General features: G+C 43.3%; 2 protein-coding genes across 3 annotated transcripts in view; one reads left to right on the top strand and one right to left on the bottom strand.

Annotated features, from left to right (window-relative positions):
• glis2b (GLIS family zinc finger 2b) overlaps positions 1-18,751 on the top strand; it is a 28,174-nt gene extending 9,423 nt beyond the window's left edge. For both annotated transcript variants that reach the window (XM_023423256.2, XM_023423255.2), the window contains exons 2-7: positions 10,010-10,211; positions 10,351-10,481; positions 12,815-12,970; positions 13,079-13,212; positions 13,313-13,431; positions 13,633-18,751. In XM_023423256.2, the coding sequence (XP_023279024.1) occupies positions 10,034-10,211; positions 10,351-10,481; positions 12,815-12,970; positions 13,079-13,212; positions 13,313-13,431; positions 13,633-14,375 (1,461 nt within the window). In that variant the 5' untranslated portion in view covers positions 10,010-10,033 and the 3' untranslated portion in view covers positions 14,376-18,751. The remainder of the gene's footprint in view (positions 1-10,009; positions 10,212-10,350; positions 10,482-12,814; positions 12,971-13,078; positions 13,213-13,312; positions 13,432-13,632) is intronic.
• Positions 18,752-19,099: 348 nt separating this feature from the next.
• pam16 (presequence translocase associated motor 16) lies at positions 19,100-22,724 on the bottom strand. Its single transcript, XM_023423257.2, has 5 exons — positions 22,636-22,724; positions 22,051-22,135; positions 21,607-21,743; positions 20,956-21,021; positions 19,100-19,275 (listed from the first exon to the last, which is right to left on the bottom strand). Exons 1-5 carry the CDS (start codon positions 22,636-22,638, stop codon positions 19,186-19,188), a joined length of 381 nt encoding a protein of 126 aa, XP_023279025.1. The 5' UTR covers positions 22,639-22,724; the 3' UTR covers positions 19,100-19,185.
• Positions 22,725-23,122: the final 398 nt, after the last annotated feature.

Genomic DNA, 23,122 nt, shown 5'->3' with positions numbered 1-23,122 from the left:
GTGGGGGTGGGGGAACAGCAAAGAGAGAGAGACATGAGAGGGGTCGATGAAGGAGAGGAAGAGGAGAGAGTGATGACAGACGATGGGGATATAGCCTGAGGAAGTGAGGAGGAAGTCGAGAGGGAATAGAGCAGAGGGAGATCAGGCAAGCTCTTGTTTGTATGGAAGTATGGTAGAGAAAAGATGAGAGAGGAGGACTGCAGGAGGTAAAGAGGCCCAGCAGAGTTAGTGGGAGGCCAAAGTGAGCCAGGGTGGGGATGTCGATCAAATCTCCTGAGTGCATAGACAAACACATACTTCTCTTCTCTTCTCTTCTCTTCTCTTCTCTTCTCTTCTCTTCTCTTCTCGGATGGTGGCAGGCCTCCTGCTGCGTTCATTGGTTCCCGCCGCCCCTTTGCTGCGCTATGAAACTGCTATGTTGTGAAATGCCCCACGTTATTGTAAGATTACTCACCACTCTTCAAAGCCCACAGTACTGTTGTGTGAAGAGCCTTAAGCGTTAGTGTAGGGGAGGTTTACTGCTTAAACACTACTGAGTCATCGCCCCCAGGAGGATTATGTGTTTACCGCTGATTGCTGTCCTGATACTACAGTATAGATTAAAACTATTTTAGTTGATTGAAAGCGTATGTAGCATGATTTTGAATGGGAGTAGGTGGGAGAAAAACTAACCAGTATCTCAAAACACATGTCGCTACACGTGGGCCTTCAATCATGTAATGTGTGTGTCATGTAGCAGCTACTAGGGATTGACATTGGGTTGGGGGGGAAGTTTCCTAGCCTCATGCCAATGTGCAGCTTCTCACTCCCCCTGTACCTGCCTCTTCTCTTTTCATTTATTTTATTAGCCTTCATTGCAGAACTGATTTTCCAATGATATTCCCACCCTGAGGCACACTTAGTCCTCTTCTAATGAATTACAAGATGAAAAACAAATTTCAAGAGTTTTGCATACATTTGTCGCCTGTGTTCGATGTTGATACAAGTGTACAGATGCGGTCGAACACAAAAGGAAAGCATTTCATACTGATTGATAATGCATACTCCCCGCCCCGAAACCTGACCTTTCATCCGTCCATCCACCCGTTCATCCACAACCATCCATCCATCATGAGTCAAGTCAGGTCATTGTGTCGTGCGATAATCCCGGGTTTAGCAGGACATAAGGCTTACTGACACAATGTGAAATCTCAGTCAGATGGCTTTTTATAGATCATTCGTGGCCTAATCTCACTATATGGCAGAATAAGTGGAATTGCGGTTCTGCTTGCAACATCCACACTAATAAGTTTTAGTTTTTGAACACATCGCTTTTGTTCCGTTTACACAGAGCGTCCATACTACTCTACACTATATGCTATATTATAAATGCTGCTGGCCCCATTTGAAAACTCCCTGATTGGGTTTTTATCAGTCACGATTTATCCTTCCCTGATTTGTCGCGCTCCCATCACATGACTCTTTTCCGGTTGAAAACAATGACTCCCATTCTATTTTTTTTTTTCCGCTTCCATGAACGCCTTATAGCTCCACCTCGTCGTCGGTGCAAGCAAAGAAAACTCTGGTCTTACTTTTCGGTGGTATTCTCTGCAACTAAGCAACCAATTGAAGAGTAGACAATCTGCTTCCTGTTTACAGTGGTACGCACATAACCAGTGGACATAAACGGTCATGCGATATGCGTTTTCAGGCGTGTTAGTATGGACGGAGATTATTTTTTATATGGAGCTAAAATGCTCCATATAAATGGAGATTCCTGTTTTCGTTTTAAAACGCCGGTTGAAAATGAAAACGTTTAAGTGTGGACGTAGCCATAGAGTGTGGCGTTTTGTCTCAAATTAAATATATGTAACACTGACAATGACCCCCTAATGTTCAATTCATTATAACATCACAATAAATTACTGATATGTTGCAGCAACTAATGTTTTTCATTAGGTTATTGATAAAACTGAAACATATTGTCTCACTTAATCCTTTGGTTTATAAAGTGTCAATATAAAGCTTCAGATGCCTTATTTTAGCCAACAAACAGTCCAAAAGCTGAATAGATTGAACTTATAATGATGCAAAACACAGAAAATCAGCAAATCTTCACATTTGAGACACTTCAGTCATGTAATGTTTGGCATTTTTTGTTTGAAACCAGATCTAAATAATTACTTGATTATCAAAATAGTTGCCAGCTGACTTTCTGTAGACTGACTCATCAGTTAAACAGAGTAGTGTAGTGGCTGCTGGAAATCGGACTGTTCATCCCAAAGTTTTTCATCCTAACAAAAATGTTACGTTCGACCACAAAGAAGTATTGCTTTAAGTGTGTGCCCGTCCTTTCTCAAGTAGCTGTCCCCTCTGACAACAAACCACAAGTGCGACCCGCCCTCCTGGTTCTGTGCCTCCCTCCCTGCCCTCTGCATGGAATTCCTCAGTGTCTGAACACTTTGGCTGGAGGCCATCGGTAGCTCGCTGAGAAGCTTCCTGTTGCACTCCTTCCCTCCATCTATTCCTCCCTTTTTTTCTTTGCTTCCTTCCTTCACTCACTCCTTTCTGCCCTGCTCCATGTGTCGTCTCAGATTTCTCCCTTTCCCTCCTCCATCTCTATCTCTTAATTTTGCACACTCACAGTCTCTTGAGTTTATTACCGATACATTCCTGTTCTCTTTTTAATCTCCTGAATCTCCTTTTGCTTATTTTGCCCTGTGTTTTAGCACGTGAACGCACATGTCTTCGTATTGCAGCCGCTGACTCCATTCCAACTGTCTTTTTCCTCAATAGCCCTTCCCCAGTGGCACCATGCATGCTGCTATTACATAATCCTGTGAACGATCCTATGTGCCTTTTTTGCAACAGGGGGAGAAGGAAGGAGGGAAGTTTAGATTGACAATGACAGAAAACTGAGTTACTCAAACTTTTCTTTAGCCTTATTATCTTAATGAATGTAAAAAAAATGGTGTGAATACATGAAATAATTTGGCAAGTAATATACCATTGAAACAAGGAAGGGCTGCAGTAGTTGGTGAGAGAAGAATGAGATGGGAGAAGAAATAAGAGAAACGAGAATAATAAATTGAAAAAGGAAGCAGAGCAGTGACGATGAGTGAAAACAAAAGCAAAGAACAGAGGGATAAAGAGAAAGAGGGAATGAGAGGCCCATAGGAGGAGGAGGAGTGGAAACTGAGGTTTCCTGTCTGAGGAGGCGGCTGGCTGAGGAGGACAGAGGCAGGAAAAAAAAAAATCTCTCAGCTGTGTGTGTTGTTTGTGTGTTGAGTGATCCATCAGGGGGTGAGGGGTGGAGGGTGTACATGGGGGCTGTGGCTCGGGTGTGGATGTGTCAGCGGAGGTGGGGTCACTTGCGGCTATTCCCTCAAGAAACGTCAGCAACAACAGAAGTGGGAGTAAAGGAGAGACCATTTTTAGGCCTGTTTTCTTGTGTCTCCTCCAATATCACCTACCAACATAGAAATAACTGGATACTAACCTGTATAACCTTCGTCTAACTGTCTGTATAGTTTGGTTTGAAACTCGCTGCATCGCCTCCTTCTCTGACTAATCTCGTCTGACTTTGATATGAATCCATGTAAATCTGGCTGTTAAGGAAAAACTGCACCCCAATCACTTTACTTTGAAGAGTGGAAATGCTTTGATCACCTAAATCCGATTATTCACAGACTATTGTGTGCATAAACCTGCTCGAAATGTGCCAACTTTGTTTATACCTCCTTGGCCTCAATTGCTGATGTAGAACCCAAATGTCAGGGATCAGAGGTTGCACCACACCCTCACCTCATTCAGTCACCTTTGACCCTCTCCTTCCCACCTGGAGGATGGAAACACCAGCAGGTCTAGACATGACCTATGCTGCAGCTGTGGGTCTTTACACATCACTGCTAAACCGCAGAGTTACAAAACCTAAGAGAAACATATTTACCAAACAGAGTTGTTTATCTTTAGTTCATTAAATGTGGTCACTGCAAAGTTGCACTTGAGATTTAAAATGGCGTAAGGTGCGCTTTAGGGGGTTTCTTCTATTGCTCCTTAATCACCTTTTGAAAAGCTGATTCAGTAACACTTGAATGAATCAACATCCATCTCTGAAATTGAAATGAGCTGCAAGTACACGCCAATATTTCCAATAAGGTTTAACAACCCTATAATAACTCTATAGTAACAGTATATCAATTCTGGAACGGCATAGAAACCCTTTAATACTGCCCCTTTAAGAGTGTCACTCGCCTTTGGAGGATTTTTCTTTTGTTATGCATGTCGATATTTGATTGAATCATATGAACTTAAATTGCCTGATTACATAAATATTTTTGACAATGACCCTTTAAATTTGGTTATAAAAGAATAACCATGTACTGAGCAATACATTTTACAGTTGTTCTCTGGTGGATAAACTATGTAATAGAGACACCTTTCCTTTATCTCTGGCACTTCTTTACATTACTTATCACCCTATACATAAGATTTGTCATAAACTAGTATTGTCCAATAGGACTGAGCTGGCTGATTTAGTGGTTGGTTTATATTTCATACTTGTGCTCAACCCCTGACTGTCTGAACGGCCCTGAGGCCGGGTCAAGTAACACATGATGGCCTATTGAGACCACAAAATACAGATTTATAACTTGTCCAGTGTGTTGGTCTGAAAGCTGTTAGTTGGTACCTACTTCCTCCCCTATACACCTGTGACTGATTATTTATTCTCTGTAAAAGGTGGAGGATACCAGATGTGTCAGCATGAGGATATAAAATGGAAACAGGACACTGGCCACAGTTATATCAATGCGGGGATGACTTGGCATCCTCACTCACTAATTTCCAGTATCAAATCCATGCAATCCAAAGGACATCAAGTAGTATCACAGCAAGGTCTTCGGGAACCACTACCTCCTGCATGTATATTTTATTGCAGCAGTGTTTTAAAACAACACATTAAAGCCCTTCAGAATCCTGCCGATCAATGCCGCTAGTTGTTTGAAGCTGTCGTTCCCACCATGTTGTTTCTCTTTCTCCCTCTCTGTGAGTTGTGTGTGTGTGTGTTTGTGTGTGAGAAAGGAAAAAAAAGAGAGAGCAAAGAGCCCCGGGGAGAGATGGCTTACCTCCTACAGACCACCTCCCAGGGTCACAGCAGGAGGGAGATTAAGTTACAGCCAATCTCAGAGGGGAAGGTCACACAAAATGTGTACACACACACACACACACACACACACACACTCTAACTCTCTGAAACCCTCACAGAAACCAAAATATTACAAAATACCATTTTATACCCTGGAATATAATCATCTTAAACCTCACAGTTTTGATATTCTCTGATGCTTTTTGTTGGCTCTCGTTCCTCCACCATCAGACCAAGCCGACTGAGCTGGAACATGAGCCTCCTCAGTGCAGATTTCCTCAGATCAGACTAAAGATCAGTTGGTCGAAGCATGGTTAAGGGTCAGTGCTGATCCGTGTGAGCCTAGCCTCGGAGCACAGAGGTGCTGAAACACTGAAAACACGGCTTCCTTTGACCTCATGCCCCCCTGTGCTATCTCACTCATCGAACAACTCCCACCTCTCCTGCACCCTCCAGCATCTACCCATGATTCACCCTGGAACACATACACACCCATACCTCATCAAAGGGACTTGGGGTGATAATTTAGGACTCAGGTGGGGAAAGGTTATGCAGGGGAATAGGTGACGGGAGATGCTAAAGAGGACACACACACAAACCTCTTTTTCAGGACTCCTCTTCCTCCTCCACTTCCTCCTCACCCTCGTACATCCTCACTGTGGCCCCCTTGGTCATCCCTCCTCTCCGCTCTCTCTCTCTCTCTCTCCCCTTCAGCTGCTGTAGCCTGTGTTTACTCTGCTAGAGAGAGAGAGGAGAGGGCCCAGAGAAGGGACAATGCAGCCTTTCAGAAAGACCGTCGACCCCACGGCTGAGCAAGGAAGTCTGCATGGGGGCCAGCCAACACCCCTTCCCCAAACTTCACAGCCACCCGCCACTGAGCTTTACACACACACACACACTTGCATATCTTGCTGACGTGCACACACACAGACGACACCACGCTTTCTCCATCTCTGTATCACTCTTTTACTCGGTCGCCCTTTCTCTTTGTTCCACATTTCCCACAAACCCCCCCCTTCTCAGTGGCCGTGGCTGTTTGGAGGATGTAGTCGAGATCACGTAACTCCAGTCCAAGATCCACACACTGTGACTCACTTCCCAGCCAAGTCTCTACTATTTCTGCACTAAGAAATAATCATGAGGGTGGTCTGAGGTGAAATCCAGCAGTGGGAACTGATTCACCAGGAGCTGCACTGGGATCACATCGGTCTGGTATAGACTGCGCTGGGTCTGTTGTATTTATTTTATGACCTGCTGATTTTCTCAGAAGTTCAACAGAGTTTCAAGTGAATTTTGTTTGTCATGTCTGTTTTCCTTGCAAAAAGTGCACGTCCATCAAAACTAAAGCACACCACTCTTCTCCAGTACTGCTTGGTCTATATTTGACCTTATCACATCTATCCACAAACTGAATTTCCAGTTGTTTGTAAGATTTGTTATTTGGGAACAAATACAATCAGTAGAAGCTACAAGTCCTTATTTAACCCTTTTACAGTAAGTGCCTAATTGATAAACTTTGCTATATTAACAGATATATATTTAGTGATAAACAAAATATTTCTTTGAATTCTTGCAAAACAGCCCCTAATATTATTTCTTTGTAAAATGTTATTGTTTCAATATGTTGTAGGGCTGAAACTAATAATTATTTTCTTTATCAATTAATCTGTTTTTTGGCATTTTGCGCTTGATGAGTCGGCTGAATGATTAATTCATTATTAAAATTGGAGATTGATTTTCTGTCAGTTGACTAATGGATTAATCACTAATCCTTTTAGCTTCATCATGTTGAAGTGAGCAGATCAGCAGAAATTGAATGTAACCTTATCAAGGAAAATGGACTAAACTAGAATATTTACTAACTAAAATATTTACACTTTATTAAACTATATTTACTTGAAATTAAAAGGAAAAAAGATTTAATGCTAAAATAAATGACTTCCTAAGATGGATAGTTTACAGCAGCATGCTGCAAATTTAAAGTAGCTCCAACAACATGCCACAAGCTGAGTGATTCCTACAATGCTCTTTACTATACAGAGGAAAGGACACATTTTTATGAGACTGGCTGTTGTTTGCATGGGATGGGATAGGTATGGAAGCCTGCATAATAAATTGAAAAGATGAGCTATAGAGTCTATTATGGAGGTATAGTAATAGTTTGCACGTGGAGCAGCCGTCTGAGAAGAGCTTTTGTGTGTGGAGACCCCTGTAGTGTCTCTCTGCCTATCTCACAGTGAGAGATGTAGGATCATATGATCTGAGCTGCCAAACTCATTTATATTCATATATATCCAGCAGTCCCATATCTGTTTCTCATTGTGTTTTTATAGCATGCTTTATAACACTGATGGGAGGCCAGATTGCTGTTTGTCCCAGCAGTGGATGAGAGTAGGATTTGTAGAAAGGTTAAGCTGATCCCTGGTCTCCTGGTCTGCGTCTCAGGGTAAGGGCTTTTACTCGTTTAAAGTGGATGACAGGCGATTTTCTGCTACTTTAGCCAAACAATAGAGCCAAAACTCTTGGCAGCCTGTGTGGTAGGAGTTACAACAAGTTAGTCATATCCACCCAGTTCAGAGGAGACAGAGAGAGAGAGCTGCGGTATTAACCGCAGCTCATTCTAAATGAGGACCATATCCGCTCTGACAGATCTAAACATGTTTATTTTCACAGCTAATGACAGTGTTTGCCCACATAACAAACTCTCTACAGTCAAAATGATCATCAGAGCAACTACCAGCAATACGCCTACGTTATCATTACACACTTGACCTGGGTTTAACTGATAGTTAAATCTCTGTTTAACAGCCTGCGCAGGTGTAGCTGGATACATTTGGCAAAATCTGGGACAATGGAGACTATGACAGTATTAGTCAGTAAAACAATAGAAAGATGTAGCTGTTAAATGTCAAAATTATTGAAAGGAGTCTTAACTCATGCCCGTCTGTATATTTAAGAGTTGTTAAGAGTTGTCTTTAGATGTGACCAAGTGATGTATTTGATTTTGTTACTGATTGACTGCAGCTTGTTGGAAATACCTTAATTCTGTAAACGGCCCTTCTCCCGGCACCTCACATGCCTCTGTGGTGTGTTCCTGCTGGTTGTGCTTTAAATGATCACTGACATTTCAGTGTCACTCTCAAGTTGCCATCATGGGAGACCTGTGGGTCATGTGCTTGTCAGTGATCTGTAATCAGATAAAAACCAAAGGTTATTTGTCCTAAGATGTTTCTCTGTGTGTATGTGAGGAGCATGACACACATGCACACACACACACACACACACACAACACACACACACACACATATGTATATATATTTATATATACTGTTTGTATATACGTATGCATCAGCACAGCGAGATCTCTTTGATAAAGTCATAATGCTGCTCTGTGTGCATCTTCATACAGTATGTTCCTCTGTTTGTATCAGTACGTGTGTGTATCATCATCCTCTTATCTAAGCTTAATTGAGTCTGTACACTTCCCCCCTCCCACCCCCCCGGTTGTGTGTATACGAATGTGTGTGTGAGCGGGTGGCTGTCCCTCATTGGGCTGGTGAACCTGGTGACCTCTCTGCTCCGTGCCTCCCAGACACAAGGGCTTCTCATGTGGCCCCTGGCCAGTCGCTCTCAAAGCCCACCATTCACTACCAACCGTGGCTTCTATGTGTGTGTGTCGGCATGTATGTGAGGGAGAGGGAGGAAGGGTGAATTTGTTGAAATTACAGTTTGATTCATTACTTGTGTGTGTGTGTGTGTGTGTGCGTGTGTGTTTCTGTAAATATGACTGTGTGTGCATCGGTGTATGGTGTACCCGTTACATGCACACTGGGAGCTGTTCTGCATGAACTCAGAAATATAGGACATACCGCAACTGTGCGTATCTTTGGATGGAAAATGCTTTGAGGAGATTTGTACGTTGTGTGTGAGCCTGGTGAGAAGGAGCAATGAACCCTATCACATTGTGTTGAATGGAAAGCTTGGCTATAAACTAGCAGAACTGTACTAGCACCACCTGTATATGTGAAACAGTTAATTTTATATAAAATAGGCTCAGCGTTTATTCACATTTAAGTTGAAAAGATCTGGCTCGTGTGAAAGCTTTTGCCGAATTATGGTTTCTGATATGATTTAAAAATTCCTCTGACCAACATGGTTCATCTAGGTGTGCGGCTGTGTATTTATATGCTAAATTCTTTGCATAGTACAACATGGTGATGTTGGGTCAGTTCGGTGGCTGAGGAACTCAAAATGACAGCTAGATGAACCGTCCTGCCCACAACCCTCAGGCTGAGTCCAGAGGTCAGTGTGTTTAGTGAGGGGAGGAGGTGGACAGAGTGGGTGCAGCTGGAGTTGAAGGCCTGGGGGGGTTGCTGGTGGGCCTTAAAGGTCCATGGTGTCTGAAGGTGCACACTGGGGGTTGGGGGTGGGCTGGGGTAGCGGGTGATGTGACAGGGTGCAAGGGCCAGCGACTGGCCGAGGGGTAGGGTGAAGCAGGGCTCACTGAGGGTGACCATCTGGATTGGATTGTAGACATTCCTCAGGAAGAGTGAGTGAGTAAAGGTCAGTGTGGAAAAAGAGGAGGGGGTCACTCAGATCTCTACGTGTGTGTGTGTTTATTTTTCTTCGGCTTACTCAGTGTTTCAGTTTACAATTGTGGTCAGTTTACCATTGTGTGAGAGTATTTCTTGCCCAGTGGGACTGTGGAATGTGAGAAACTTTCAGCAGCATTTCATGTGGGAAATATTGCAGGTGAGGGAATCTGTCTGCTGCAGTTTGCAGAAAGCAGAGTTTTATTGTTTGTTTTTATATGAAAAACAAGTTATCCTACATTTGCCCCACTTGGTCTTACCTCTGACTCTCTGTTATTGGCTGTTTGTGCAGGTGGGAGGTCGGCGGGTTACGGTCATGCTGTCCCTGGACGAGCCCCTGGACCTTAAGCTCCCTCGGCGAGCCAATGGGCGGGACAGAGGGGCGCGCTCGCCCCCCCTCTCCCCGCTGCACCCCAAGCGAGCTCGCCAGCTCCGCATGGCAGACGATGGCACTGCAGTCATAGAGCCAGCTTCGCCAGCTTCTCCGCACACAGGTAGGTGACCTTGTAAAGAAAACAAAAACACAAGTGTGTGCTTGAGAAAAAGGGAAAGACCAAGCGCAGTGCCCTTGTATCAGATCCCCCAGGTGAAAGGTCATCTTACCAGGTGTGTGTGTGTTTTGGGTTATACCAGGTGTGCAGGTGGTCCCACACGATCGAACAGACACCCCCACCCCTCCTGCTGTGGACCTGAGCATGTCTCCCTCCTCACGCCACACCCCCAGCTCTCCAGAAATGACCAATGGCAACTACGTCCCCTCAGGGGTGAGTATGATGGAGCTCAAACACACATACCTACACACAGGAGTGGACAGTAACAAAGTACATTTACTTCAATACTGTAATTCAGCATTTTTTTTCGAGTATCTGTACTTTACTCGAATATTATTTCTTTTTAGAAACGTACGACTTTTACTCCACTGCACGTAAAAGATACATTTTGTAGGTGTCGTTGACTCCACTACCTTTATCTGAAGTACTCGTAAGTTTGAAGCAGAGTTTTAGTTAGAGGAATGAATTTTGAATTTTGAAAATGTGACTGAACACACACTATGTTCCTCACAGGAGAAAAACCAATCACAGCCAACTCCTACACTGTCAGTCATGCTGTGTTTGCTGCATTTCTGAACAGCTCAGTTTGAACTTGGCAGTGTCCTAACGATGGCTACATTACATAAAGTTGAGGCAGAAGATTCTTCACCACAGCACCCATGGCCTTCGCCCATGTTTGAAGTTTTAGCAATAAAGATTTAAATGTTTGCTATGTTTACCAAGACCAAACTTCATCACTGCTGGAAATCTGACAATGGCTCCTTTTGAATACTAATGTATTTTAAAAGCAAGTACTCTGGTACTTTAACTCAAGTAAAAATTTGACTGAACAACTTTCACTTGTATTGAAGTAATATTTGACCAGGAGTATCTATACTTTCACTCAAGTGATGAAGTTGTGTACTTTGTCTACCTCTGCCAACACACCAGAATAGGTGTTCCACCTTAGCATCTACCAGCTTTAATTTTGCTGCCCAATACCTCTATCATTTCCCCTTCTTTTAAGTTCTCTTCGTTCACCTCCGAGTTGCAGAAAAAATAAACACTGTTTTTCGGTGCAGTACTGAGTGACCAACACTTTTCTGTCTTCAGCGGAGAGTGACTCAGCCTGGTGGGGTGAACAAATCAAGAACAACATCGGGTTGTGTCATAGTCTCCATCAGGCTGTGCAAGGGGCGGGAGACCTGTGTGTGTGTGTGTGTGCGTGAGAGAGAGAGAGAGAGAGAGAGAGAGAGAGAGAGAGGGTGTTAGCTCTTATCAAACACCTCTTGTGTCCCCAACAAGTGCCTCTGTCTGTGCAACTTGCACTCAGTGGCCCCACTGGCATGACGTGTGTGTGCCTGTGTGTATGCATGCGTGTGTGTGTGTGTGTGTGTGTGTGTGTGTGTGTGTGTACATGTATAATCGGATTTAAGACAAGGTACGGCCATGCAGACCTCACGCTGCCTAATTCAATTCCCTCCCAATTGAATTGAGACACATTGGCTGGGACCATTGAGCCCACGTCCTACTGAGTCCTAGATGGCCCCCCGACCCCACCGCTACACACACTCCACACTCCACTTTATCCCCCGTGGACACAGATAGGACACTTTCTCTCTCTCATATACACAATTAAGTGCTTCTTATAGAAAAAACAGCTGCACACACTCACACTCACATGTTCTCTCCCCTACAGCATCTCACAAAGCAGCTCACATAGTTCTGCATGCAGAGGCAGAGCTCAGTGCAGGGAATTGGCCTAATTTTACGAAATTTGTCACATACACATTTCTGACATAGCTGAAGACGATGAGACAGCCGCAGGATTGTGATCCATTTGCACCCTTTTTCTCTCCCTCTCTCTCTCTCTGCTTCCCTACTTGGACTTATGTGTCCCTTATTCTAAATTCTACATTTCATCCAGACTCTTCTCTGTTTTCTGCTCAAGCTGGGTTACACTGTGTGCGTACGTCAGTGTGTGTGTGTGTGTGTGTGTGTGTGTGTGTGTGTGTGTGTGTGTGTGTCTGAGCCAGTGCATTAGCTCTTTGAGCCCTAGCTGAGATTCAGTGAATCTTACAGCTCCCATGCTGAGCTCAGGGATGTAGGGAGGTTTTCTAGTACGCAGTGGGTGACTACAAGAGAGAAAGTAGAGTGGATTTTTGAAGGAAAAGATGAAAATCAGCAGTTCTGTACTCCATTGACAAAAAGAGAGGTTTTGTCTTTAAACCATTGAGTATTTTCTCAAGTGACGTCATCAGGACCTTCCCTTGTCTTCCTCTCTGCTGCTTTGCTCATCGCGGACTATTCACAATTATGCCACCTGTAAAGGGATTTCACAGCATCAGAGCTCATACTGGCAGCTACAAAGACAGTATTGTCTCGGTCGTGTTGTTTTGATGTTTTTGTTGTCTTTGTCAGGTCTTATAAAAGCACCCATACATTTAGTTTTCAGGCGTTTCAGGTACACATTACAGGGAACATGATTTAAATCCGTCGTTCTCAATGGTGCAGCAGACTGATGAATCCTATTTGCTCCTTTTTCTTTTTTTCTTTTTGTTTATCAGAATTCTCACATCTCACAAGCCTTTCAGTTTTTTGTGCCAATCGGAGCTGGGGCGGGACTTCACCTGCCATCCTCCATGTTCATTGGCCAAACGAGCGACACGAGGGCCTCTCCTGACCTCTCAGCAGATGAACAACTGGCCTGCCGCTGGAGGAAGGTAAGGCCCAGATAGTAAAGGAAAGCTGTTGAAGCCAAACTAGGATTGGATAAAAATAGCTTCATCATCACCATGAACTTGAAATTCTGAATGTCTTCCCTCCTCCAGTGCCATCTGCTCTTTGACTCCCTGCAAGACCTGGTTGACCATGTCAACGACTTCCATGTGAAGCCTGAAAAGGATTCTGGGTACTGCTGCCACTGGGAGGGCTGTGCTCGCAAAGGCAGAGGGTTCAATGCTAGGTAAGAAAATCATACAATTGGGTGATTATATAAAGTGTACAAATGAGGGGAGAATTCTAGAGTAAGATGATATAATGAACTTATTTTTGTGTGGCTGCAGGTACAAGATGCTCATCCACATCCGCACTCACACTAATGAGAAGCCCCACCGCTGTCCCACCTGCAACAAGAGCTTCTCACGTTTGGAGAACCTTAAGATACACAACCGCTCTCACACAGGTCAGTGGCAGTGAGTTACAAAACACAAAAATCTGGAAAGCATGCATTCACTCATTGAGGATCAAGTAAAATATTTCTAATTGTAGTTAAACATGGGTAGCTTTAAAATTAAGGCTCATTTAGAGCTTAAAATCTTTATGGAGTTGGGGGATCAGGATCCTTCGACATGAGATGAGATGCCTAATTTATTTCCCCCTGCAGGTGAAAAACCCTACATTTGTCCTTATGAGGGTTGCAACAAGCGTTACTCCAACTCCAGCGACCGCTTCAAACATACGCGCACACACTATGTGGACAAGCCCTACTACTGCAAGATGGTGGGCTGCCTGAAGCGCTACACAGACCCCAGCTCTCTCCGCAAGCACATCAAAGCCCATGGCCATTTTGTGGCTCAGGAGCAGGGATCCCCAGGTGGGGTGGGCTCCCTGCTGAAGGGAAGTCAGAGTGGAGGGCTTGCAAGTGGAGGGGGGAAGGATTCTGAGCTGTCCTATGTGAGCGGAGCTCATATTATCATCCCAGGGGCAGCGGCTGCTCTTCTGGGAGGCCATGCTCTGCAGGGCCTGAGTGGTGCTGTGCCCCTGTCTCCCCTCAGTCCTCGGCCCCTGGACCTCAGCTCACTTGGTTGCCCCAACTCACCTCCAGGCAGCCTGGGAGGCACACCCATCCTGTCCTTCAACGGCTCCCCGCTGGGCCTGGCCAAGTCCCCTCTGCTCTCCCCGGCGTTCTCCTCCTCTGCCCTGGGCCTGCCAATGGTGCCCATGCTGGGGGCTGCGTGTGAGCGCAGGGCCCAGAGCCAACAAGCCAAGAAGGGCCAGGGGGAGGAGGCTGAGAATGAGGTGACTGGGGGGGTCCTGAACCTCTCCACAGGAGGGTCTCATGATCCCCTGTCCTGGGTGGTCATCCCTCCAGGCACCGTGGTGCTCAAGCCAGCTGTGGTCAACTGATACATACACACATACACACAAATACACATACACACACATTCCAGAAGAGCTCAGGGGGTTGGGATGGGAGGGTGAACGCCATAGTGAGGGTACGGGCGGTCAAAGGTGATAGGGATTGACTCGCACAATCAAATCCAGGCAATGCATTTCAGAGAGAGGGTGGAAAAGGACAAAACTATAGAGAAACCTATCAAAATTTCAGTCAAGAAAACAATAGATAACACTACACCTCACAAGATTTAACAATACAACGCAAGCCTCTTTTATTGTTGGGAAACCAAGGGGCCCAAGAACTCTGTTCAGGAACATGTATGGTTTGGCTCCTCGTTGCTTATTTTATACTCTATTCATTCCTGTTTGCTGGTTCTGTGGACAGGGACCATGAACGTGACAGTCTTAGTGCTCTGTGTTCTCACAAAAGTCCTGATTCATTGCTAAGTATTTATATGACTGTACTTCATTGACAGTGTGCCTCCAGCTTAGCAGTGAGATAGATATACCATGAAACTGAATGACGCACTCACAGTTGGGCAAACTTGCACATAATAGGAAGATTCTCCACAGTTGATATTAAAGTGATGACCTATTTTTCACAGGCTGCTGTGATTAATATGATTCAGACAAGCTTGCCGTACCAAAGCAAGTGAACTCAAACTGTCTTGGATTTGTGCAGGAGAAGGCGAAGGCTACTGCTTCAGCTCTGAGACAGTTCAACTAAACACAGCACTTACTAGTGTCAACTGGTTATAGTATTGAAACCTCAAAACTGCTGCTAACTTCTACGCTTCCCCAGTGTAACACAAACTGGGAGAGAGCATTTTTGACAATCTGTCCCCAGTTTGGGGAGGGTGACCAACATGGACCAGCCTAGTCCACCGGAATGTGTGCCAGGCGTGCAGACTAGGAGCTTTTAGGGCACAGAGTGATCTGAGGACTTAACACAGACAAATGGTGTTACATCACCTGGCAATGACCAATCATTACTTCCTCGACTACACAAGTGAAATTCAAGCACTGATGTGTCTGGCTCCCCCCTCTGGTCGGACACGATACACAACATCCTGCTTTCCATTTACAGAACTAGCACTGTTTTGCTCCTGGATTGTCCAGCTGCTTTCCCGTAATTGAATCAACACAGCCAGTTTGTGTATGAAAGGGCCACTGTGGTGATAAACACTAGTGTCTTGTATTTTTTAAAAGTGACCCGACCCAAAACCAGCTGTGAAAAGCAGGTGGTCGTCCAGTCGAGGCCCAACTTAGTCTCGTCGGTTGAAGTTTTGACCCAAGTTCAACATCTCTCACGCTGTGCCAAAAATACCTGGAGAGGTTAAAGTGGGATGTACGTATTGTGCCACAGAGGGGGGTGTGATGCACTCAATGCCACATACAGCTGGACTGACTAGGAAGCCACACTGTTGCAAACTGCCTCATTTTACTCTGTCCAAAGGGGCAAAAAAAAGAAAAAAAAGACTCATTTGACTTCTGGGAAAACTTTTCTCATGGTTCGATTAAGCAGTCAACATGCACTTACCACAAACTATACTCCTTACATGTTTTATGAAATGTTACTGCTAAGTCATGGTTCTTTAAAAAAAAAAAACTAATTTGCTCTTATTCCATTTTGCTGTGGGGTCCTTCCAGGCTTGTGTTGCTTAGTGCTAATGCATGTATGATGTTGACTGCTGTCTCCACAGAGGAGAGGTAGGGGCGCAGGAGAGGATCATCACAACACAAGGAACATTCCTTTAAGAGACTGACACACTCAGCCCTCCTCTCCCCATATGCTTATGTTGGCGGTCTTACTTTTCCATCGCCCAGTCTTAGAACATCATTAGACATCAGTTATTGCTGTTTTGTATTTTTGTCATTATTTTTTGCTGTTGTTCAGACGAGACATTTTTTTCTGATGTTGACGTTGCTTCTTGTGTTCTGCGATGGCTGCTCTGCAATCAGCTTTCTGCTGTTGAGGGTGAGTCTTTTTAGGGGATGAAGAGAAGAAGAGAGGGAGAGGTATGGGTGGTCCTCCACAGGGCAGTGGTTACCAACCTGGGGGTCCTAAAATAAATCTGAAGGGTCACAAAATGAGTACATTTTCTGTGCCAAGAAATTTTCTACAGACATTCATGGTGCTCAAAGGATTAATCCTAATCCTAAAGGTGATCCCTTGATTTTTCAGTCTCACCATGACACTGATATTTTTGGTGTTTTGTCTCCACAACTATTCCATGAAGTTTTGATGAAATCCAATGCAGTCATTCTTGTCCCCCTCAGGACTAATTGTAATAACTTTACTGAGCCCTTAACTTTTCATCTAGTGCCATCACCAGGTCAAATGTTTAATTTGTCCAATGCTTTCAATTATGACCAAATAACCGCAAAACTAACGACATTCACATCAGCTAAGGCTGATGGGAACCTATAAAATGAAACAATGTGGGAAGGTGAAAGGTGTCACCATTTACTTGAACTGCTCACATCATGTATAAACTTAGGCCGTAAACTGTAATTATGGTCCACAAGTTCAGATGATATTGCCACATTTTTAGGGGTCACAGTCCTAAAAGGTTGGAAACCACTGCTCTAGGGAGGAAATACAGTCGACCAAGGGACATCACACTCCTTCAATGACAATCACATTGGTGTACCAAGGATAATTAAGATGGGATATTGGCATAAAATAGTGTCCCAACACCAAATTATCTTGGATTTGCAAACTCTGCTACCCTGGTACCTGACTTTAATTTCCAGCCAGATGAAGGGAAAGCATAGAGAAATAACTTCTGACTGTGAAATGGCGGGCAGCACTGGGAGAGCGTGAGAGTGAAGAGAAAGGATTGGCTGAATGAATAAATGAACGGACAGGGGATAAGGAGAGATGAGGGGGTAGGCTGTGTGCCAGCTGAGGAAAAGAGGCAGAGGATAGCTGTGCTGTGCAGCCGCCCTCCATCTGGCCACCTACCCAGCAAACGGCCCTCCCGGCTCTGAAGTCACTGCCTGTGCTGTGCCCAATGTGGCAGCCACTCACAGGCGTACCAGCCTGCAGAAAACTAGGCCACTGAACTCTGTCTGCCCTCTGGGTTTTTTCTTTTTCTTTTTTTTTTCTTTTTTACAGATTAAACCCCAAAGGCTCAGCTCCCCCACCTCCTGGTCACAAAGCTTTTTTTTTTTTTTAAACCAGAGACAGGGGGGAAACAGGCCAAACTAACAAGCTGCATTCACAGTAAACAAAAACAAATAAAATCCGCCCTGTCTGAGGATGAGCTCTGTGTTCGGCTGCCCACAGGTCTACGAGTATTCACAGCAGAGATGAACTGCATACCTGTGTTTCTGCCTCAGTAATTCTTAGTCATCATTTACTCAGACACCCACTGCCCCCAACACACACACACATACACACACCAGTGGCCTGTCTCTGGGCCGGTTATTGAAGTGAATCTCCCATTGTGAGTGGACAATCCTGGCATGTGATGTCATCAGAAACAGGTGTTAAGTAGGCTAGACATGGTTTCCGTAGCAACAGTGAAACCCACAGATGCGGCAGCTCTCCTCCTCCTCCTCGTCTGTCTGTCTCTCCTCTGCTGGTCGAAGCCAGGGACAGAGACTCAGCACAGCGGCAGAAAGCTGAATAATATGACATGGACCCTCCCAGGGTCCACATCTTTTAAATATTAAATAAGCTGTATGATCCATTAACCCTTTGAGCTCAGTCTGTAATAAACTGCACTTTTGTACCCCTCATAGCGTGTGTAGATACGGGGATGCTGCCACATCCTTTCTCACTGCAGAGCGTTATTCATCAGTCGATTTGAGAACCAAGAATAATTGTAAAAATCCTCAGTCACTAAAATGTCTGAATTTAAAGTCTTATCTTTTGTTGACATTATAAAAGCGGTACTTGCTCCTGGAGATTTTAAAGCAACCCTTGTTTAATGCTATGAAAGTGGAACTGAAATCCAGGGCACAAAAATTGTGTTAGCTAGCTAGGTCAGTGTCATTGTAAAGGGGTGCCATTGACTGAAGTGCCACAGTGTTGCACAAAGGGTTAATGATAAGACTAAGGCCATGCAAGGCCTGTTCCAAGTTATGTTTTTTGCACATTTGTGAGATATTATGTCAGTATTTGAATTTTTCCAAGTGCCTTTTTATTATAGGTGAAAATATAGAAGTTATACGCTATATGAAAAAAAAAAAATTATATGAAAATATATTTTTCCTGGCATCATGTTCTGTGGTTGAACATGCAGAATTTTAGAGTTGTAAAAGTCTCCAATTGGTACAACATAGCGGTGTTCTCCTGTTTTAGAGGAATTTTATTACGATATTGATAATAATGTCAATGAAAAAAGAAATGTTTAATAAAGTTGCATTTGATACAACCTGTGTTTTCATTTCCATCCCAAACACACAATTAAAATTATAGAAATGTACACAACAATTAAAGCTTTCATGAAAATGTGATTCAGCCCCTCTACACCGAAATGTGAATACTTGATGCTGGCATCACACTTTATCTGAATAAAAACATCATCATATTACCCTGATTAATAGTCATCAATCTGGTTTCAGTAGCTGAAGACTGTGACATAAGTAAAAACATCTTTTCATTGCAAACCATATATAACATCAGACATATGACCATGAAAAGAAAAAATAAACTCACCTTTTGGTCCTCCCTGTCTTAAAATGACATTCACTGCCCAAAAACTGGCAAACTCAAGACTATAGAAAAGAAGAAGGCTTTTATTGGGTTATAATTTACAGAGGACAGGGAGAGGAAAGACAGAGTGAGCATCATTTCATACTTCATACTTCATGTTTCCGTATTCTGCTGTGACTGCGGCTTTTGTTGTTCTGATTGAATACTTAGTTCCTCGTCTAGACGCTCTTTAGCCCGCACCACCTAGACACACAGAGAAAGGGAAGACACTTTTAGAATAACCAAATTACCATATGCTTCTCTCAGAGCGGGGAGGATTTGGTGGGAGATTAAAAAAAATAGTACCAATTTCAAAGAGTGGATTTCACCTACACGCTCAGAGTCACATGAGTCATAATTTGATATTTAACGCAGACACAAAGGCAGACACTGGTCATTGTTTGGTTGTTATGAGCAAAACAAGTAAACAGAGTGGCCAAGAGCAGTGCTGAGTATCATTGTTCCCAGCTGCACAAGCTCAAATAAATATATAATGTACCTACACTCTATCAATTCTGCTGCCACAAAAACATGAGATTCATTGTGAGGAGAAGGAGTTTTCTCTTATGTTTTTATGGTTTCTTGGAATCTGATAATTGCAACTATTGCCTTGTTGTAAAAAGCTTTTTGGTCCAGCCCTACACCACTTGAGCTTTCTAAAGTTATGTTCTCAAGAAATGCACACAGTAGTTTAATCTTCTTAGCAGACGCAACAGTCTCGGAGTGAGTCAGTCAAATTTAGAAATAGTTTCAGTGTTTCCTCTAGGATTTTTTTCAGCAGTGGGGGCATGCTATGGGGGGGGGATCAGTGGCAAAGTTTGCACCCAGGCTCATCTCTCCGCTGCTGTGCTCTGCTCTCCTCCACTTTGTTTAACAACTCCTCCCTGTCTAATGTTACTTGTCTAATAAGATTACATTAAAAGTGTGAGTAACGTAACGCTAACAGCGTTATATAATTTACACTCACATCACATCTGATTACAAGTGTGAACATTAAAATACTATTTTTTAACCTAACCATCATCATTTACGAGTCAGTAAAAGGCTTATGATAGGCTACCTGACTAGCGTCTTCTTCATCTGTTGTCTTTCTCTTCTTAGAGAAGTATCTGAACAAGCTCATCTGAAAATGCAGTCAGCAGTTAATACATAATGACGTGTAGATATTAGCTTAATGCTATCGATTAGTTTACCCAAGTTAGCGTCACTGAGTTAGCTAATAAGTCTACCTTTTCTCCGGTAATTCGCTGCCTTATTCCTCACGACTACACTTCTCTGACTCTCACCTAGTGCCTGACGTGACGTCACTTTCAAGGCCGCGCTCTCGCGAGTAATTAACTCCAATAGGATCCCCCAACCACCCCACTCCCTCCCTCCCCTCCCCCCGCTGTTGCGCTCATCATCACACAGGCTGTGCTGTGAAGGTGGAGAGATGTGGCGGTGGTGCATTTGCGACAATAAAAAAATAAAAAATAAAAAAATAAAAGAAATTTGAAGGCGTGGCGGCTATGATTTAGCAGTGGCGGGCCGCCACTGCTAAATGAATGTAGAGGAAACACTGAGTTTACTAAACTGTCACAGAGTGCGCCAGAATTAAACTTCAAATCATGGTTTGGTCACTTGGACTGCAGGCTTAGAAGGAAACTTGTTAGCTTAGGTGGCATGGGCTGCAAGAAAACTGAGTAACCAGGATGAAATCTGCCCTATAGTGCTGATATATATGCTTTGACGAACTTAAGACAATTTCCATTATGGTGGTTTATCAAAATCAAATAACTCTGCAACACATTTGAAAATCATAGTGTGAACAATCTAAGTGAAAACAACAAAATAACAACAAAATGAAATGTCTTTAGAGTTAGTCATTAGAGACAGAACACTTACTTTTGATTGTAAGTAAAACGAACCGCCCACTGACTTGTCATTGACTTTAAAAAGGTGCTCGTAGTTCTGGAAGAGAGAAATCCATTAGTGTTAGTGTTACGATAATATCATTTAATCTTCAATCAAAACACAGCTTTTGTTCCAGCACAACAGCAAAGAACACTGTGTCACATTTTCTGATCTTTGTTACAGCAGAGGATGAAGAAAAATGTTGATAATGTTGATGAATGGTCAAATTAACTAACAAGATGAATGTGAGATTGTCTCTTCCTGATTTTTTAATTAATAGAGCTGCAAAATCTTGAAGTCTATGGAATTCACAGCTCTGTTAGACAGAGGGAGTGTATTTTAGCCATTACTTTGTAAAGACATGACAAACCTTAACAGTATTTCACAAACACACTGCCTTTTAAGTTCAAAGGATGTTAGTGTTTCATCCAGTTTACCAGAAAGACACAGTAGGGACTAATGAGTTACACAGTTTGGGGAGTAAGTAATGACAAAAAACAAAAACGGATGCATAGGCTACAGGCCACAATGTAAACTCTAGCCGATTTTGGCGAAGCTAGACAAATCTGGAATGACCCAGAAAACACTACATTATAAAAAGAGTTAAGGCTTGTTTGTTAAGAACTAAGAGTGTGACTGCACCTTCTGAATCTCCTCCGGGGTGAGTGTGGAGATATTGAGGATTTGCTGCGCCTCTTGCAGGGTCATTCCGCTGATGCTGGAGGCTGCAGCTGACTGCTGACCTGTGGTGCTCCTTGCCCTAGCCGCTGCTTGGCTTGCTGTGAGGGAAAACAACAACCACACACAAATGTTCTCAGGAATCCTGAATCAGAGTAGAGGAAAAAACTATTTTACAGCTAGGGCTAGGTCATACTATCACTTATCGAATTTCAGCAAAATCATACCAAGTGCATTACTTTGGTAATTAGTAACTGCTATTATTAAAAAAAAACATTGCAGTTTAGAAGCTGAAACCTGCAAATATTTACCATTTCTGCTTGAAAATGACCTGACCGATTACAAAGTTATAGTGATTTTGATATGTTTCAGCACAAACTAGTTGTAGTGGTAAGATCATGATCATACCTGCATATTCTTGTTGTAAAGCACGAGCAAATGCTCGTCCCACCACCTGTGCTCCCATTACAATGATCTGTGCAAGATATTTCGCCTGCAGGAAATAATAAGAAACACACCATCAAGAACACCATCCATCAGACATTGATAATACACTGACTGCCATGGACACTGTACAGTGCAGTACAGCGGATTTTAGCAAGAGACGTTGCAGAATACGAAAACAGTTAAACCAAAGACAACTGAGCTGAAGTCAGACTGAGGCGGTGAAAGCCTCCAACCAGGTAAAATGACATCCTCATTTTGTCAACACTGCGACAGCGTTATCTCTAGCTCCCCCGCCATGTTTGGACATGAATTTACTTACACTTTGGTACATTAGCTTCAGCTTAAATCAAAAGACATGTCTCTGAAAAAAGGAGACAGCTACCTCCTTATGCAACAATGATGGAAAAGCAAACTGCGACAGAGACACACAACCGCTCCATAACGTCTCCTGCTAACGCTGCATGACATAACACGTCTCCACTGATTTACTAACGTTAGCTATGACTTTGTAAATATATGTGCGACGACTACTGAATGCGCTCTTACCATTGTATATTATTATACAGCTGCTACAAACGGTGCTCGGCGTCTGTGTGGCACATGTATACCGGTGAAGGTTACTTAAGGGTCAAAGTTCAAGGAAGGATCAATAATATACACAATTCAAGTTGAGTCTTGTGGACGGTGATATTTGTGACAGTGACACCCATCGGCGAGGAGGTGAAACAGCAGTCTCTGCTTAGTGGTGCAGGAAGTATTCAGAGTAAAAGACTGCGAGTATGATCGGGAAAAAATGCTTAAAGTATCACAAGTACTCAATTCAATTCAGTAAAATGTCCTCTTTGACTGTTATACTATCATACATCATTATTATTATTATTATTATTAGTAGTATTATTATTATTACTGATGCATTAATGTCTAAACAGTACTTACTTTTGTGTTTGGTTGAGGCAGAGAAAAATTTTTACTATTTTGTGTAAAGTTAATTTTCCTTGTGGATTAATCTCCTGATTATTTTCTGGATTTTCTT

Source organism: Seriola lalandi, unplaced genomic scaffold (genome assembly GCF_002814215.2).
Source record: "Seriola lalandi dorsalis isolate HSWRI2012SDOR001 ecotype SW California unplaced genomic scaffold, Sedor1 jcf7180002054690, whole genome shotgun sequence".
Lineage (NCBI taxonomy): Eukaryota > Metazoa > Chordata > Actinopteri > Carangiformes > Carangidae > Seriola > Seriola lalandi.
Note: the sequence above shows the minus strand (reverse complement) of the source record. Positions and strands in the feature narration are given on the sequence as shown.